Genomic DNA, 19,162 nt, shown 5'->3' with positions numbered 1-19,162 from the left:
ATTTGGAAGGGCAGGGCAGTATATCTATATGTGCAACAGTAAAAAAAAAAAGAAAAAAAAAAGAGGGTGGCATAAAAAGGGCACTTTCTAATGAAAAATGAAAAAGGCAGGTGCCCGGGCACCCCTTCACCCCTATGTGTGCACGTGCCTGGTGCAAAGTATCATTAAGTATCTCGAGGCTGGGGCCAGCTTGTCCTCTTTTTTGGAAATCAAAACATGGTCACCCTACTGGTGCGGCTAGCTAAGAAGCTAATGTCATGGAGCGCCGGGGGTCACTGGTGTGGCTAAGAAGCTAATGTCACTGAGGGGATTGCTGTGAACTCCCAACACATTACAGACACACACAGACACACATACACATACAAACCCACCCAGATTAACCATTTGTCATGTGGCAGTGAACTGGTTAACCTTCTGTATTGTCACAGTGTAAAGGGTTAACCCTTTGCTAGTGTGGTAGTGAAAGGGTTAAGAATATATTATCCCCATGGCCTAGCACAGTTCTGTCAATATTTGGGATTTGTGAACATTAGAGTTACTCTCTCCCAACACCAGACACCGAAAAGTAAGAATCAAATGTGTGATGTATTATTAAAATTAGCTTAATTATATTAGAGTGTTCTCACCTATACCAAGTTCCCTAATTCAATATATATAGAGCAGCTTCAGATGGTTGCTTTGTTTGTGGATGAAAACATCTACCAGAGGTCCGATTTGCCCTGAATCCAGCCGGATTCATGCTGAACTTAACATAAATAAATGGTGCATTTATAAAACAGCTTTTATCCAAAGCGCTTTGCAATTTCTGTTCCTCACATTTTACCCATTCACTCACACATTCACAGACTGGCGGCGGAGGCGACCATGCAAGGTGGCAACCTGTACATCGGGAGAAATTAGGGGTTATTAAGTATCAAGTTTCAAGTTTCAAGTTTCTTTATTAGTTGTCATACAGAAGTACAGAATACTTTTATACAAAATGCTTCTTTCTGTTACGATCCAGAGACTGTGCTAGACAAAAAAGATAAGTATAAAATAAAATAAGTAGTATAAAATAGAAGTCACGTACGTAGACACAAGTGTTCAATATGTACATATGTACAATGTTCAATGCAGAGTAGAAGTAACTGAGTTACCATACAATATACTATACAATATACAATATACTATATAGTGCAAAGCAGAAATGGGATGAGGTACAATTTAGGTACAATTTACAGTAACGTGTACTGAGGTATGGGTTGTAGTGCAAATTCTTTGCCAATAAATATAAAGTGTGTTTAGGTGTTCTAAAGTGTGTAAGTGGGTGCTGCAGTGAGTTGTTTGTTTAAAGCAGTGCTTCTCAAACTTTTTCTGTCAGGCCCCCCTTTGGCAGACCAAAATATCTTGGGCCCCCCCCTCGCCCCAACAAAATAGTCATGAAATGGGCCATGTTTAAATTTATTGAAATAACACCAATATCGTGACCTTTCAAATTGACAACACCTTCCCTAGCGAGAGCCGCCTTGCCTCGCTGTAGAATCTGCAGAATGGTCAGCTCCCATCTCCTCACACAACACAGAGAACAGGCGCGCTTTCAGGGGTCGGATTTTGATGAAATTTACCACGTTTATAACTTCTGTCAAGCTGTCTTGACGCTGGCGCCTCTCTGTGAATTTACAGTGCGTCCATTGCGCGTTTGGCGAGACCCCCTTGATGAGCGCCTGTAGCCCCCTCCTTTTCCCTGCCATGGCCTGTGCACCGTCAGAGCAAAAGCCCACACAGTTCTCCCATTTCAGTCCATGTTCTGTCAGGTAACTGTCAATAATTTTGAAGAGCTCATCAGCTGTCGCTCTGTTTTTGACATATTTGCAAAACAGCAGATCTTCACTCAGTGACTGGGAATTTACAAAGCGAACATAGGAAATAAGCAAACAGTCTTTATTGCTGTCAGTCTTTGACATGCTTGAAGAAGACCAGAAGGGTCGAAACGTTGCATCTGCCTTTTTGTCAATTAAACACCTTGGAACTACTAATGAGTTGCGAGCCCCGCTTTGTTTTAAGTCTTTGACAAGGCAACACGCATGTCATCCTCAAGGCTCAACTTGGCCCTATATTTTGTTTTCAGAGCTGTCAAGGATGAAAAGCCAGCTTCACACAGATATGTGGTGCTGAATGGTATCAACACCTTAACTGCTGCATCATGAGATACTTGGTACTCAGCACCACACTCTGAAACTAGCTCTCCAGGTGGTATCAGATGAGATTTCAATGAGTTCTTCCAAGAGTTTGGATGGAGATGTGTCAGGAAGCTTTGTCTCAATGTTGTCTGTAAAGTTTTTTTTTATCGAGAGTAACTTGGTGATCCTTTTCTTTTTTTTTTTTTATTGGTCTTTTTCCCCCTCCATTTTCCTCCGATTTTCTCCCATCCCAATGTTAGTCGTATGCCAATTCCCAGTCCCTTCCTGGTCGCTGCGCTTTACCCCCCACAGTCAGATCATTTGGGAGAGTGGAGGCTACCACGTGCTTCCTCCGACACACGTCCAGCCAATCACCGCTTCTTTTCACCTGGCAGCGCGGATTCTCATTGAGAGGGCGTAGCGTGTGGGAGGACCACACTATCCCCCTCACGTCCAGGCGCCCCGACCGAACTGTAGGAGTCGCTGTTTACAACGACCCGGACCCACCCCGCCAGCTTCTCCCACCCTCTGATACAGCCAATTGTATCAGTGCAGACGGCCAGCCAAGCTGGTGACAACCCCGGAGCTGTGAGCTGGATTCGAACAGGCGAATCAAGCTCACAGCTCCGGGGCTGGTGACGAACGCAATCTCCGCTCGACCACCTAACCGCCTTTGGTGATCCTTTTCTGTGTTTTATTAAATAATGATTTTCAGATTTTGAGAAATGGTCAAACTTATCCAAATATGGTATTTTCATGGAGAACAGTGCAGCTGCAACAGATAGCACTTTAGTGATAATTTTCTGTAATATTTTTTTTATTTTTATTTTTTTTTTAATCTCAAGGCCCCCCCTGTCATGCCTCTGCACCCCCCACTTTGAGAAACACTGGTTTAAAGTGAGTGTGTGCGTGTGGATGTGTGTGCTGTGAGTGCATTTGTTGGTTGTTGTATAGTGTTATTGTTCGTTGAGCAACCTGATGGCCTGGGGATAGAAGCTTCTTCTGTACTTACAGTAGATTTCATTCACGGTTTTTACTGCCCTGTCAGGGGCCCCTGGTGGTACTAAATCCAGATTGAACTCTGCCATTGGAAAGAGAAGATTTGGCCTGATACATAGATGTGTGGCTTGGCCATAATAAGGTAATTTATAGGCCTGATATTCTATATTCCTGTGTCTGGATGGCAAAACTCTGTACTGTATCTACAAAAACCCCTGTAAATCTTCTCCCCTGTATTAATTTGCTTCGATATTTTGTACACACGAAGGTGCTGAATGAGCTAAATTTTTCATGTCTGGTCAATGTTAGCATGGTGTTAATCACCATCAAAAATGAAAAAAGAAAAGAAAGAAAAAGAAACTTGATATTCTCCTTTGGTCCATTACAATTTACTCAAGCCTAGTATCAGACACAATATTTCTGACACTTGAAATACATTCCCTCAGGTCCATAGATGTCCCTAGATACCAAGAACATGCAAATGGACCTTATAAAAGTAGAGCAATCTTCAATATACTTACGTATGTCTTTTTATGCGAATTTTCTGAAAATATGGCTAGGGGTTAGGCGGATTTAGGATTGTAGGAGATCCGGGGCTTCGACACCACAACCTTTAACTTATACCACCACCTTAAAGTGGACAAAAGGCACTAGAGAACACTTAAATGCACACCCTTTAATTAATGAAGCAAACAATAATAATAATTAATAATAATAATAATAATAATAATAATAATAATAATAATAATAATAATAATAATAATAATAATAATAATAATAATAATAATAATAATAATAATAATAATAATAATAATAATAATAATAATAATAATAATAATAATAATAATAATAATAATAATAATAATAATAATAATAATAATAATAATAATAATAATAATAATAATAATAATAATAATAATAATAAATATAATAATAATACACTGTATTTGTATAGTACCTTTCATACAAGAATTGCAGCTCAAAGTGCTTCACAGCAGTAAAAAAAAAAAAAAGACAGACATAAAATGAGCACAACATTGGCAGATCAAGAGCAATGCATAAAGTGCAGACATAACGCATAAAATAGATAGCAGCAAAATAGACAAAGTCAAGGTAAGACATAGAACATTAAATCACATCGTTTTTCATATTAGGATCTAAGATCTAGGGTTAACTCACCGAACGTTGAGCGCCAGGATCCCCGAAAACCAGAGTATAGTCGAGTTTTCATCGTTGTTTCTTTTATTCGATATTTGATTTGAGAACAGTAGCTAGTCCAGGGAAGAAACGATAACGCGTTTACTAGAATACACGTTGCCGGCCATTACGAAGCATTTTGGAAATGACACCAGACCACCCTGAAACTACACTCATATTCACGACGGTATAAAGATAAGGTAAGATAAGATATTCCTTTATCCCTTGGGGAAATTCCAGTGACACACACATACAGCTCATCGTCTCATTAACAACAACATATCACAATCATTAAATTTTTAGAGTAACAACGGCACAACATAAATTCAAACAGACATGTACATTTGTTGACACATGTCGACTACAGAATGCCTGAGACACCATATGCGATAGTCGGCTGCGACAACACAATAAAACGGAAATGTATGGATGGAAAAATTATCTGTTTTTTGCATCTTGACTGGAAGAAACTCAATGACAATCGACTATATTATTATTATTCAACAGTAACAGTAAACAGCGCCATCTGACACTGAAAGTGTTAATAGGCGTCTTTGTTTACGGTTTGATTATCACTGATACAAAGTAAAATAGTGCAGTGCAATAAAATAGTTAGTAAAATAGAATAAAAATAATGCAATAGTGCATTGCAATGAAATAGTTATCATCGTATTTTTTCGGGAGGCCGGTAAGGAGTGCATTACAGTAGTCAAGTTGGCTTGAGATAAAGGCATGGATCTGGTTTTCAGCATCCTTTTGATTTATAAATGGCCGTAGTTTTGCTATGTTTCTAAGGTGGAAGAATTATGTTTTTGTCAACTTGTTGATTGTGATTTAAAGCTTAGGTCTGAGTCTACCATAACACCAAGACTTAACTCACTCAAATACAGTTAGCAGCTGGATAGACTACAGATGGAAATAAACTTCTGCTAAATCTGGTGCAAAGTGCAAACAATGACAATGATTAATTGTCAAAAAAAAAAAAAAAAAAAATGTAAGTAGATTCGGGGCTTTTCAGAAAACATTCTGGGCTTGAGCCCAAGTAGCCACCCCCTAGCCCCGCCCCTGGGGTTAACCCTCCAGTCACCCTTCCAAACACCCACTACCTGTCTCAAAACTGCGATCTCAGTAACACATATATTTTTCATGTATTGTTAAAAAAAAAATCATGAATATGATTATTAACTTCAGTCCTCACCATACAATATTTATACATTTTCAGGATTTTAACCATTTCTTAAATTAGGGTTAGGGTTGGGGTTAGGGTTGGGGTTAGGGTTAGGGTTAGGGGGTTAGGGTTACCCTAGGGTTACCCTAACCCTAACCCCCTAACCCCCTAACCCTAACGCGTGAATATTAAAGGCAACAAACTTGTGTTCAGCTTTTCTCTGATTGGCCACGACCCCCCGCCCCCTTTTGCCGCGAGCGCGGCAGAGGTCCCTGCAAGCGGCAGATGTCCCAAATTAAATTAATGAATGAAGCGCGGAGCATAATGTATAATGTTATTTCGCGGAGCATAATGTATAATGTTATTTCGTGTTTGTAACGTCATAACATCAGTGGAGGCTGCTGACTGATTAACTAGAAACTGTACATTGTAACGTTATATAATGTATAATGTTATTTCGCGTTTGTAACGTCATAACATCAGTGGAGGCTGCTGACTGATTAACTCGAAACTGTACAATTGTAACGTTATATAATGTATAATGTTATTTCGCGTTTGTAACGTCATAACATCAGTGGAGGCTGCTGACTGATTAACTAGAAACTGCACATTGAGGGGGTTTGAATCACGCTACATCAGTGGAGGCTGCTGACCAGATTATTATTATATTATATTATATATTAAATTATATTTTTTAAACATCCCCAACGCTGCAACACGCCCCCATTCCTCCCAGGTGTCAGGCGTCAGGCGCCTCATTTGCTTCCATTCATTTTGGGGACCGCGTTCAAATATCATACTTCTGAAGTATAAACAAACTATACTGCTGTGACGATTTTGAATATCTTAACATGTATTTACGCCCATACATTTTTTTAGATGAATGATTGTGGATATAATATAGAAAACACATCATTATGATATTGTCAGATGGCGTTGTCAGATGTGTAGAATTCACCTACTTACAATTATTTTCATATAAAATACAATGGTGAGTGAGAAATGTATCTCCAGTGATAAAACCCAGTGCTCTATGATACACAGCGTGGATGGGCTTTCAGGTGGAGGGAGAGGCATGCATGTACATAATTCCACCATAATCAAATACAGACATAATTGTGGATTATTGTACAATGGTCTTTTTACTGGCAGCAGAAAAGCATGATTTGTTTCTATACATATTTTTACTTTCAACTTTTTAGAAAGGTGTTCCACATGGCCCATGGGTGTAAAAAGAGAGCTTATTATTTAATCAAATCCCTAAATATTTATATAACTATTTAAATTTTAGAACCCCGAAGTATATTATGAATACTAATATTAGGAGTATTTCTCACACAAGACCTTGAAAATGAAATACACTTTGTTTTATCGGAATGTAAGATAAGCTTTTGTTTTAAGTTAGGAGGTGTACTGTATGTCAAATGTCGGTCATGTGGTGGAAGAGTTTAGCACAGTCACACAACAGAACACCAGTGTTTCTAGTAGATATGTTTATTAATAGATAAATAAACACCTCTGTCTGAACTGGTTCGACCACCAAATGATCCCAGCAACGACTGCCCTGAAGACTAATAATAACATCATAATCTCCAATCTGCTGGCTTGCACGTTGGCACAAAAGCTTGCACGTTGGCGGCAGGGTCCATCGCGAATTAGTTAGTTAGTTAGTTAGTTAGTTAGTTAGTTAGTTAGTTAGTTAGTTAGTTAGTTAGTTAGTTAGTTAGTTAGTTAGTTAGTTAGTTAGTTAGTTAGTTAGTTAGTTAGTTAGTTAGTTAGTTAGTTAGTTATGGCGTTAAGTGAAGCGGCGATATGGCATTAACCAACAACACAACGGGGCATTAACCAACAACGCAACAACAACACAACGAGGCATTAAGGCGAGACACCCCAGGTGAATAGTCAAATATACTTTTTTTGTTGATTTTGAGATTTTGTTATATTTTGCTTCCTAAACATGTCTTCTATGAAACTAGTGACAATAAAACGTCAATAACACACATTTAGTTGTTTATTTTACTTCATTTTGCCTTATTGCATCCATAAATGTGCACATATTTAATGGGGAAGTGCCTCATTTGCATATATAAACATACATTTCAGAAAACTTGCAATATATTTCTTCTTAGTTTATATGTACATAACAAATTGGGAAAGTTTCATAGTGATATCTATTCAAATATTATTTGCCTATTAGGGGGTACTACACTGTACTACACTGTTTGTAGCCTGTGTGTAGTTCTGTTCAGTTCAATAACATCATTATTATTATTATTATTATTCAGTTATCAGGCATGTGTTTAGGTTGTCTATTACTAATGGTTTGATTAGGTATTGTGTTTGTAAATATCTGTTTAAAAAAAAAAGTATGGCATTTTACAATACAGAACTTTGAAGGCGTTTTCCCAAAAATGAGTTTTAAGAGTTTTCCCTCATACTCTGAGCCAGGAATCTCCACTTCAGTAGCACTCACATACACCAAACCTTCCAGTTCTATTCATATCTATGTTCTGAAGGTATTTACAGAAGGGTTTGTTGATATCGCATTCATACCCTGATTTATATCACATTTTATTCCTAAAAACATGGCTAAATATGGAATTTTACCATAAAAATGGACTGAATGGAGTATTTTCTGATTTATGGAGTGATAAAAAGAGATATCCAAAATCCCCTCTGTAATAACATTTGGCTCTAATATGTCAACAAAATTAAACTATAATTTTGAAAATGGCTTTATCCAATGTTCAGATTTCTGTCCTGGAATTATATGCAAATTAGTGCATATTTAAGTAGATCATGCCTAATTTGCATATTTAAACATACAATTTCAGAAAACTTGTAATACAAAAAAGTCTTGTCTTAATATAAGTAATCAACTGGGCAAGTTTCATTGTGATATCTATTAGTAAAAAAAATTACCCTATTCACCTGCAGTGTCTCCCCTTAACCAACGAGCACCTCTCAGAGCACCTGGGGGAGCCTCATGCACGGCCGCGGTCACTCTCTGCCGCGTAACAACACACAGAGCGGCGCGGCGCGGATAAGGGCGTGTGCTAGGGCGGTCACGTGGCCGTGTGGCCATTCAGAGAAACGCTGAACGAAAAGCTGAACACAAGTTGGTTGCCTTTAATATTCACGCAACCCTAACACTAACCTGTCCATTTCTGCGACTAGGGTGAAAGGTGTGACACTTATGTTCCACACGCTTAATAGTAAAAAAATAAGATAAAAAAAAACATGGATTATTGTAATGTAAGTCCAAGATGTGATACTGAGCTACAACACCTGTAATTAGATTTGCATTTGGAAATTAAAACCACACCATAAACTCAAATTATGTTGATACATTTTTATTCCTGAGGATATCACCTAAAAGCATTAATTAAAACACTTATTTCCAAGGTGGTCCTCGATGGAACACATAAAAACATAAAAACACAGCACATTATAGCCCACTCAACTGCAAATTTTTGCTAATACAAAAATGTATGCCTACTTATGTATTAGCCTACAGGGAAAACACATTCACAACAGGCAGCAAAGTCTATTTTCAGCCAAGTATGGTAATAAGGTAGGTAACTATTAGGATATATATGGTATGGATTACTTACTCTTATAACGTATTACTACAGTATCTGTGGTAGCTCTAGTCTCCACCTACACAAATTGTTTTTGTGCTGTCCATTGAGCACCTTCACGTGGTAGGCACATTAACTGTAGGTCAAACTCCCCAAACAAACAAGCACTCCATTGATTTAATTGCCATATAAATCACATACAAAGATCTAACTATTACTCCTCTCTCAACATGAATATAATACAAAAAGGTGATCTATTAACTGTGTAAACCTTATCGCTGCTGGCGGGACAAAACCTCCTAACTCCATTTTTTTTATCAACTCAGTAGATCATCCTCCATGTGTGTGTGGTTTTACAAAGTCTACACAATGGGAAAGCATTAAACCAATCATCTGTCTAAACCTCGTAACTCTATTCGCCCTCAAATCTGTGTTCGTTTTTTTCATCTGCTGAAAAGTTGGGTTTTTGGAGTTAGGAGGTTTTGTCCCGCCAGCAGCGTTATGCAATATTCATCATTGATATTTGAATACTTGAAATCTATATGAACTGAGTAGTTAGTATCAAATGAAATAAGATGGAACAGCTCCATGCATTAATTTAATAAACAACTATTTGCCCATAACCAGTATGGTATTGTTTAAATTGTACACCTTTTTGCACATCTTTGTCAGGGAATTCCAACTATTCTGGACCTGAATGTACCAGTTAATTGTAATCATCTCTCTCTCTCCTTATGTCTAGTCAAGCCAGGTTGTGGAGGAGAGAGACTGGGATGAACAGGCTATAGACTACTTTGCCCATCCTGAGCCTGCTATGATGCAGGTGTTTTTACATCACCACCCAAAACAAGATTCAGCCAAGAGCGAGTGAGTTCACTGGTCCACTTGCACTGGTCCACTTGTCCATGGCACTTACTACCCAGCTTTGTAGTGGTTTGGGGGAATAATACAGTAGGTACGCATATTTAAGGGAACCGCAAGGATGGTGTACTGGTGGGTGGTGTCTGACCGATTATGGTGGGCCGGTCTGGGCCAAAAAGGCAGATGTTTGGTCCCAGTCCAGCCCTGGTCTAAGGCGGCCAGAAGATGCAGAGCAGAGCGTAGGGGTGTAGTTAGAGCGTTGAGCGTGTGTAGTTAGAGACCATTGACCGGAGGTAGGCGGGAGCCGTGCCCTTCGCCGCACGATATGCCAGGTCGAGGGCCTTGAAGCGGATTTGTGCGGCCATGGGGAGCCAGTGCAGGTCCCTGAGAAGTGATCCTGTGGTATTATTGATACATGCAGCCTTTGTAGGGTTGGACCCTCAGGACTTTTCGCTTTCACTCAAGTTAACATTGTCAGGCCACGCCCTGACTGGCCCGCAGCAAAGAAAAGTAAATATAGGTATCATAAGCAGTGAGAGCGGGTATGGAGAGGGGGGCTGGTTCTGGGACACCATAACTAACTGTTGAGCCTTCCTGAGGTGTTCTCGGCCAAACTCAACAAAACACCAGTAAAGCAGGGTTCCCGTCTTAAAAGGTCTTACCGTCTTAAAGACTTACATATTATAATAAGAATTGTAGGCCTTACAAAGTCTTAAATGATTGGTTGGTTTGATAGGTCTTTAAAACATGTATTTGATTAGGAAGTTGCTTTTGTTACGACGCTAGTAGTAGCTAGTATTAGCATCCTGCTGCCATACGATCACATCCCCCTCACGCTCTCAGGAGGCCATTTCTTCTTCCATACAAATCCTTGTGAATATGCATCATCTGTGGTCTATGTGTCATATAGTATAACTACTCACGCAGAGCTTTGATGCTGCGTATCAGAGCAGGGATTTGTAAACAAGGAAGTGTATGCGTACGCTTGAAAGGTCACCGCAGGCCACGTGATGCTCATGAATAGCCGAGCATACTCAAGGAAATGTATTCCTTTCCCATTTCCCACTTTTTTTTCGAAAAAGTGAGCGTCGGACGCGCTGAGGGACCTGGCTCCGTTGTCTTTTCATCTGGAGCGAGGCCAGGGGTGAGTTTGAGTGAAGGATGGCTCGAGGTGTTACCGCGCCGACCCCTCCGTATCCCGGGGTTACGGCCTCGCCTGCGACGTGGTTGGCTGACAGACAGGCAGCAGGGGCTGGAGCAGCTGTCGGTGCTGCGCCGCAGATGTAAATACTGGTCAAGGATCACACACACACACACACACACACACACACACACTCCGAGGCGCACCTCCCACGGTACCGTGAGCAGGGCTACTGCACAACTCAGCCATCTGTTCCTTCTTGTAGAAGACGAAGAGGAAGGCCAAGAGCGGTGGAGAGGCGGAGGAGGAGAGGAGGGGGACTGAGAGGAGAGAGGAGGAGGAGGAGGAGAGGCGGAGGAGGAGAGGAGAGAGGAGGAGGATAGGAGGGGGACTGAGATGAGAGAGGAGGAGGAGGAGAGGCGGAGGAGGAGAGGAGAGAGGAGGAGGATAGGAGGGGGACTGAGATGAGAGAGGAGGAGGAGGAGAGGCGGAGGAGGAGAAGAGGGGGACTGAGAGGGGAGGCGGAGGAGGAGGAGGAGAGGCGAAGGAGGAGAGGAGGGGGACTGAGAGGAGAGGCGGAGGAGGAGAGGAGGGGGACTGAGAGGAGAGGCGAAGGAGGAGAGGAGGGGGACTGAGAGGAGAGGCGGAGGAGGAGAGGAGGGGGACTGAGAGGAGAGGCGGAGGAGGAGAGGAGGGGGACTGAGAGGGGAGGCGGAGGAGGAGGAGGAGAGGCGAAGGAGGAGAGGAGGGGGACTGAGAGGAGAGGCGGAGGAGGAGAGGAGGGGGACTGAGAGGAGAGAGGAGGAGGAGAGGAGGAGGACTGAGAGGAGAGAGGAGGAGGAGGAGAGGAGGGGGACTGAGAGGAGAGAGGAGGAGGATAGGAGGGGGACTGAGAGGAGAGAGGAGGAGGAGGAGAGGTGGAGGAGGAGAGGAGGGGGACTGAGAGGAGAGATGAGAGAAGGGGGACTGAGAGGAGAGAGGAGGAGGAGGACTGAGAGGAGAGAGGAGGAGGAAGAGGAGGAGAGTAGCGGGATTGAGAGGAGAGATGAGGAGGAGAGAAGGAGCGAGGGAGGAAGGGAGCACAGGTGGGAAGAGAGAGAGAGAGAGAGAGAGAGAGAGAGAGAGAGAGAGAGAGAGAGAGAGAGAGAGAGAGAGAGAGAGAGAGAGAGAGAGGGAGGTGTAGTGGTTACGTCTTTGCCGTTTTTCGTGTTCCACCTTCTGTTCCAGCGCAATGTATTTCCCGATTGCCAATTTCTAAATTGTCTCGTTTAAAACAAATAAAGCATTAACATTTGCATGGTGTACCTTTCTGTGCTTATTCATCCACAATATATAGCTCAACATGAAAATATTCGCAATTAATCATAAAAAAAATTTACAAATTTTATTTCAACCAAAAATGCTTAAACAATTATGTTAGTGATAAAAGGGAACTCATTTTGTGCAAAATTGGAAAGCTTTTAAATTTCCATGCGGCAGAATTGTTACAATAGCCGATAATCCATTTTCCCAACGGGTGGAACAACTAGTGACGTCAGACTACACCTCCCTATAGAGATGGAGAGAGAGATAGATAGAGAGAGAGAGACAGAGATATAGAGATAGAGAGAGATATAGAGACATGGGGATAGAGAGATAGACAGAGATAGAGAGAGACAGAGAGAGAGAGAGAGAGAGAGAGAGAGAGAGAGAGAGAGAGAGAGAGAGAGAGAGAGAGAGAGAGAGAGAGAGAGAGAGAGAGAGCGAGAGAGAGATAGAGAGATAGGGGGAGCAATAGAGAGAGGGAGAAATAGAGGGAGATAGAGGGAGAAATAGAGAGAGATAAAGAGAGAGGGAGAGAGAGAGGGGGAAGTAGAGAGAGAGGTAGATAGAGAGAGGGGGAGCATTAAATAGGGATAAATAGAGGGAAAGAAAGAGAGAGGTAGATAGAGAGAGGGAGAGAGAGAAAGAGAGAGAGAGAGAGGGAGAGATGGAGCGAGAGAAGGAGCGATATAGAGGGAGAGATGGACAGTGGAGGCGCAACATATTCTTCACATACGTTGATTCATTGGTTGATTGAACTAAAGGACAGACACCTAGGCGGTTAACTGACATGAATACCAGATGCATGTACAGACACAACAATCTGCTTTTCAAGCAGCTTGTGAGGATTAATTAAGGACGGATATCCAGACATAGCGTACGATATAATAATAGATCCGTTGAATAGGCCCGGGAAATAATTGAAAGAACAAAACGCAGCAGGACAGGGCAGAGCAGAATGAGGTACAGCAGGGGGTCTTAATCGTTTTCAGTCCAACGCCCAGAGCAATTTACTGTGCTATTATCCTGAGACCGAGGCCTATTGAAACCTATTGTACTCGTTGTCAGGTGGGGAAATATCAGAAAAGGGAAGCATGTGACCCAATTTAGGCCCTGCTACTTTTGTGTGTATTACAAGTGAATTAATTATCATGATTTCTTTTTAGCCAGAGCTGTATTGAAAATGAGTCGCTCACACCATTGGTTAAAGAGATGCGGAGCTACCGTATATCTCATCTGGGTTTGGATTGATTTAAGTTAGCCTCTTAAACATCGGAGGGCCCGACATGTACGTGCACGCACATCGCAGCACTTTGCCCTCGTCTCCCCCGGCTACGGGCTGCATTTTTGCAGATCAACCAATACATTGTTGGAAAGTGTAATTTGCTGCCTTTCAATCGTCACCTCACTTGACCTATCGCATGCTTCCAGTCTCGAGTTACAAGACCAAACATCCGATGAGTGTCATTTGACAAGCCATTCGGACAAGTGACCATGTCCGGTTTGGCCGGGTCCTGAATGGACCAGTCACCTCTGATGGCGAAAATGATTGACCTTTGTAGCCAATGAAATTCTGGAGCTAAGGATATCCCACGCGAGGGGTGATTGCAACAAGAAAGACAAAGAAGAAGCTGGACAAGTTCTTTGTTTTGACTAGCGCCTCGGAATCAATGGCAGCGGACGGCCATTTTGGATAATCATGCCGAATTATTGCCGGTACACACATTACAAACACCTTTCTAAAACACAAATTTTCTGTGGGATTGTTATCAACTTTGGACCTGTACTGGATACGACTCCAGGCTATGGAACTGTTAGGTTTTCCAGCTCCTACCTCTCAACTGGATCTCAAAAACGGAAATGTGAGTAAACAAAACGTTTACTTCATTAGTACTCAGTGAAATCTGGTACTTCAAACCAGGGTTCGAGTTATCACCTGAGAGCTATGGGGACCCCCCTCTTTTTTTCTGATATTTTGGCCGTTTTCAAAGTCATATTTAGAGGAATATCTCATTAGGATCAGAGTCTAATACTAATGAACACTACTGGCCCCCGTAAATGTCCAAACCCCCCTCCTAATGTACATTTTCTGTTAGGATCTCTTTTTAACAGTACTGTATATTTGTATGTCATCATGTATGTCATGATATATTCTGTATATCTGTATGTTGTGTATGTCATAAATGTCATTATGAATTGAAAATGAAACAGTTAAATTCACAATCACAATCCATTAAAATATTTAAAAAAAATATATATAAAATCAGACAAAATAAAATCAGACATACGCCTGCCTAAACAGGTGGGTTTTGAGGTGGGTTTTAAATGGAATGATGGAGTCAATGTTCCTGATGTTGGGGGGGAGGGAGTTCCAGAGGCGAGGGCCAGAGCAGCTGAAGGCTCTTGACCCCATGGTGGACAGACGGGCTGGGGGGGACGGTCAGGTTGATGGAGGAGGCAGACCTGAGGGACCGGGTGGGAATGTGATGTGAAGGAGGTCGGACAGGTATGGAGGGGCGAGGTTGTGGATGGCCTTGAATGTATGTAGGAGGATCTTGTAGTCTATGCAGTGTTTAATGGGAAGCCAGTGTAGTTGGCGTAGGACGGGGTGATGTGACTGATGACAGGGGTTCTGGTGATTATACGGGCAGCAGCGTTCTGGACCAGTTGGAGCTTATGGAGGAGTTTGTGGGTATTGTGCCATACTGTATTGTGCCCATTCTGCAATATGTTACAGTTTTCAATCAATCAATCACATCATAATCATTAGACTATTGTGTGATGTCATTATTCAGTCTCATTCTTAACCATTAATATTTGTAAATGTTCTTACTCACCTCTGATATATAATGCCATATGACTTATTTGCATTTTGCATCTGATCAAATAATACAACAATTTAATTTGAAAAATTTGCCCAAATTTATGAACTTGAATGAACATTTATTTGTTTATATTATAAATCAAAAACTAACAAAAAAATCGAATGGAAAATAAATAGTTGTATATTGGCACTTAACAGCAGCATTTACCTCCATTTACCTCCTTGGCAAATAACCAGCTGTATTTGATTTTCCAAAAGGTCCACTCACTACTAGCACTGTCAACCAGTAGCGCTGCTAGCTGCTGCGCTAACAGCATTAGTTGAGTGGTTTACATAACGTTAAGCTGGCTGTTTCTTCTTCACCAAATGGGTTGGAGTAGCGTTAGACACGCTCATGGGCGACACATAGCGGCTTGGAGGTGAAACACAGCCTATTCCACAACATTAATGACTCGGTTATTTTAAAAACTGAAAAGACAAATATTAGCTATTAACTATTTATTTAGGTAACTAATTCGTACATTGAAAAAAATATATATATAAAAAAAGAAATTAATATACATTTTTTGAGAGACCCCCACAGGTATTGTTGACTCTATCTATGGGGGCTGAGTCCCCATTGGCCCCCACATAATTCGAATACTCAAACACTCTGTACGCTGCGCTCGGGCAGACCTTTCAGCACTATATTTACCCAGACGAACAGACCTTTCAGCACTATGTTTACCCAGACTAACAGACCCTTTCAGCACTATGTTTACCCAGACGAACAGACCTTTCAGCACTATGTTTACCCAGACTAACAGACCCTTTCAGCACTATGTTTACCCAGACGAACAGACCTTTCAGCACTATGTTTACCCAGACTAACAGACCCTTTCCCAGGGCCATAAGTGCACTAAACGCAGCTATAATGAAAGAAAAGAGAAAGCTACCGTGGAATATGAGTGGAATCGTGCAATAAATCAATAATCGTGCAACATGTTTACATATTATGGGTATATGCTAGTTTACTCCTCTATTTATGTTTTATGTATATATTTTCTATTTTATGTCTCATTGCTTGTTTCTATATTATCTTTATTATTGTGCCTTAAATAGCCGTAGCCCAGATCCTGGCCTTAAGGAGGATCATCAAGGAGGTGAAAAATAACAACCTTGCAGCGGTTCTCTGTTTCATTGACTTCAGGAAAGCGTTTGATTCAATACACAGAGGTGTGCTGGTGAACATCTGTAAAGCCTCCGGGGTCCCTCCTAACCTGCTCCGCGCTATAGAGGCCATGTACAGGGACACAAGAGCCAAGGTGGTAACCCCAGATGGTGAAAGTGAGGAGTTTGACATCCATGCGGCGGTGCTGCAAGGGGACACTCTTGCCCCCTTTCTCTTCACTGTAGCCCTGGACTACACGCTTAGGAAAGCCATTACTGGGTGGGAGCAGGAGCTGGGCTTCACAATCCCAACTCAGACGTCCAGAATAAACGGCTGTAGTCCTGACAGACCTGGATTATGCAGACGACATCTGCCTGCTGTCTGACCGTGTGGAGCAGGCGGCACATGAGCTCTTGAACAGAGTGGAGGCGGAATGTGCCAGGGTTTGCCTCAGGTTGAATGCAAAGAAGACTGAGGTCATTACTACTTATAACATCCCCCTGAACCATCCACCTCTCAACACAGCAGGAGGCAATGCTCTGGCAGAGGTCAGTGACTTCAAACACCTGGGTTCCTGGGTCAACTCCACAGAGCGGGACTTAAGGTGAGGAAGGCACTGGCATGGAGGAGGGCCCTGACTGGCATGAATAGCGTATCAAAGCGAGCATGTAACCAACAAGCATCTGCACGGGGGGCTACCAAGGCTGAGCGACATGGTGGCATCCAGGAGGATGAAACTTGCAGGTCACTGCCACCGACACCAGGAACCTCCGACTAGGCCTACAAAAATAATGGTTGGTTTCAGGTTGCCGACCGACCCTGCCGATTTAGGTGCGACCCAATATATTTTATGAGTTTAAAAAAAACAATTATATATTAAAAAAAAAAAAAAAACAGTTTTTTTTTTTTTTTTTTTTTTTTTTTTAGAATAAAGTTTCATAGAATCTTAGTCAAACATTTAGTATTATGGATATTAAACATGCTGGCAGAGTACATGCATCCATGTTGTTGTGAACATTTTAACCCTTTCACTGCCACACGACAGCCGGTTAACCCTTTCACTGTGACAATACAGAAGGTAGCCCTTTACTATCACACAACCGACGGCGATGCTCCATCATTAGCATCATTAGCTCCGCATCCGCGGAGCTAATGATGCTAATGATGGAGCATCGCCGTCGGTTGTGTGATAGTAAAGGCTAACCTTCTGTCGTGTGGCAGTGAAAGGGTTAATTAAATAAAGAAATTCCCTATCCATAGTCGCCGTGGGAAAGAATAAAATAAAAAAAAAAAATAAATAAATTCCCTACCTACCCATGGCCAAACTGACAACCAACCTGAAACCAACTATTAATTTTGTTAGGCCCTAGCAAGCTGGTGCTCTGGGAGCCAACACACGGGGCTAGTGCTCTGGGAGCCAACACACGGGGCTAGTGCTCTGGGAGCCAACACACGGGGCTAGTGCTCTGGGAGCCAACACACGGAGCTAGTGCTCTGGGAGCCAACACAGGAGCTAGTGCTCTGGGAGCCAACACACGGGGCTAGTGCTCTGGGAGCCAACACACGGGGCTAGTGCTCTGGGAGCCAACACACGGAGCTAGTGCTCTGGGAGCCAACACACGGAGCTAGTGCTCTGGGAGCCAACACACGGGGCTAGTGCTCTGGGAGCCAACACACGGGGCTAGTGCTCTGGGAGCCAACACACGGGGCTAGTGCTCTGGGAGCCAACACACGGGGCTAGTGCTCTGGGAGCCAACACACGGGGCTAGTGCTCTGGGAGCCAACACACGGGGCTAGTGCTCTGGGGAGCCAACACACGGGGCTAGTGCTCTGGGAGCCAACACACGGGGCTAGTGCTCTGGAGCCAACACACGGGCGCCGACCAAGAGGACGTCCCACGCCAACATACGTGGACATACTGAGGAAGGACGCAGGTGTGGAGAGCTCTGGGCCTAACAAAAATAATAGTTGGTTTCAGGTTGGTTGTCAGTTTGGCCATGGGTAGGTAGGGAATTTATTTTTATTTTATTTTTTTTTATTCTTTCCCACGGCGACTATGGATAGGGAATTTCTTTATTTAATTAACCCTTTCACTGCCACACGACAGAAGGTTAGCCCTTTACTATCACACAACCGACGGCGATGCTCCATCATTAGCATCATTAGCTCCGCGGATGCGGAGCTAATGATGCTAATGATGGAGCATCGCCGTCGGTTGGTGTGATAGTAAAGGGCTAACCTTCTGTATTGTCACAGTGAAAGGGTTAACCGGCTGTCGTGTGGCAGTGAAAGGGTTAAAATGTTCACAACAACATGGATGCATGTACTCTGCCAGCATGTTTAATATCCATAATACTAATGTTTGACTAAGATTTCTATGAAACTTTATTCTAAAAAAAAAAAAAAAAAAAAAAAAAAAACGGATTTTTTTTTTTTTTAATATATAATTTTTTTTTAAAACTCATAAAATATATTGGGTCGCACCTAAATCGGCAGGGTCGGTCGGCAACCTGAAACCAACCATTATTTTGTTAGGCCCTACGGAACTGGCCGGATGTATGGAGGACCGGGATGATTGGAATCTCCGCTGGCGAACCCGTCTGAGGACGACCAATGAATGATTAGCACCTAGGGTTTGCATTTAATTGTGTTGTACCCGTACCTGTACCTGTACAATGACAATAAAGATCATTCATTGGTTCCATGGTTTCCCCATGTAGGGTCGAGTGTCGAGTGTCCTTATTGAGCCGGACTTTTGTTATTCAACAAGGTCAAATGTG

General features: G+C 42.3%; 1 protein-coding gene across 1 annotated transcript in view; it reads left to right on the top strand.

Annotated features, from left to right (window-relative positions):
* The window catches only part of LOC311234561 (attractin-like protein 1), a gene marked incomplete at both ends in the record, with an annotated part of 812,919 nt that extends 795,929 nt beyond the window's left edge, over positions 1-16,990 (top strand). Inside the window, 2 exon segments of the mRNA XM_084321810.1 lie at positions 16,334-16,558; positions 16,722-16,990. Of these exon segments, the coding sequence (XP_084177936.1) occupies positions 16,334-16,558; positions 16,722-16,990 (494 nt within the window).
* Positions 16,991-19,162: the final 2,172 nt, after the last annotated feature.

This window comes from Notolepis coatsorum, assembly GCF_963971535.1.
Source record: "Notolepis coatsorum genome assembly, chromosome: 9".
Taxonomy (NCBI): Eukaryota; Metazoa; Chordata; class Actinopteri; order Aulopiformes; family Paralepididae; genus Notolepis; species Notolepis coatsorum.
Note: the sequence above shows the minus strand (reverse complement) of the source record. Positions and strands in the feature narration are given on the sequence as shown.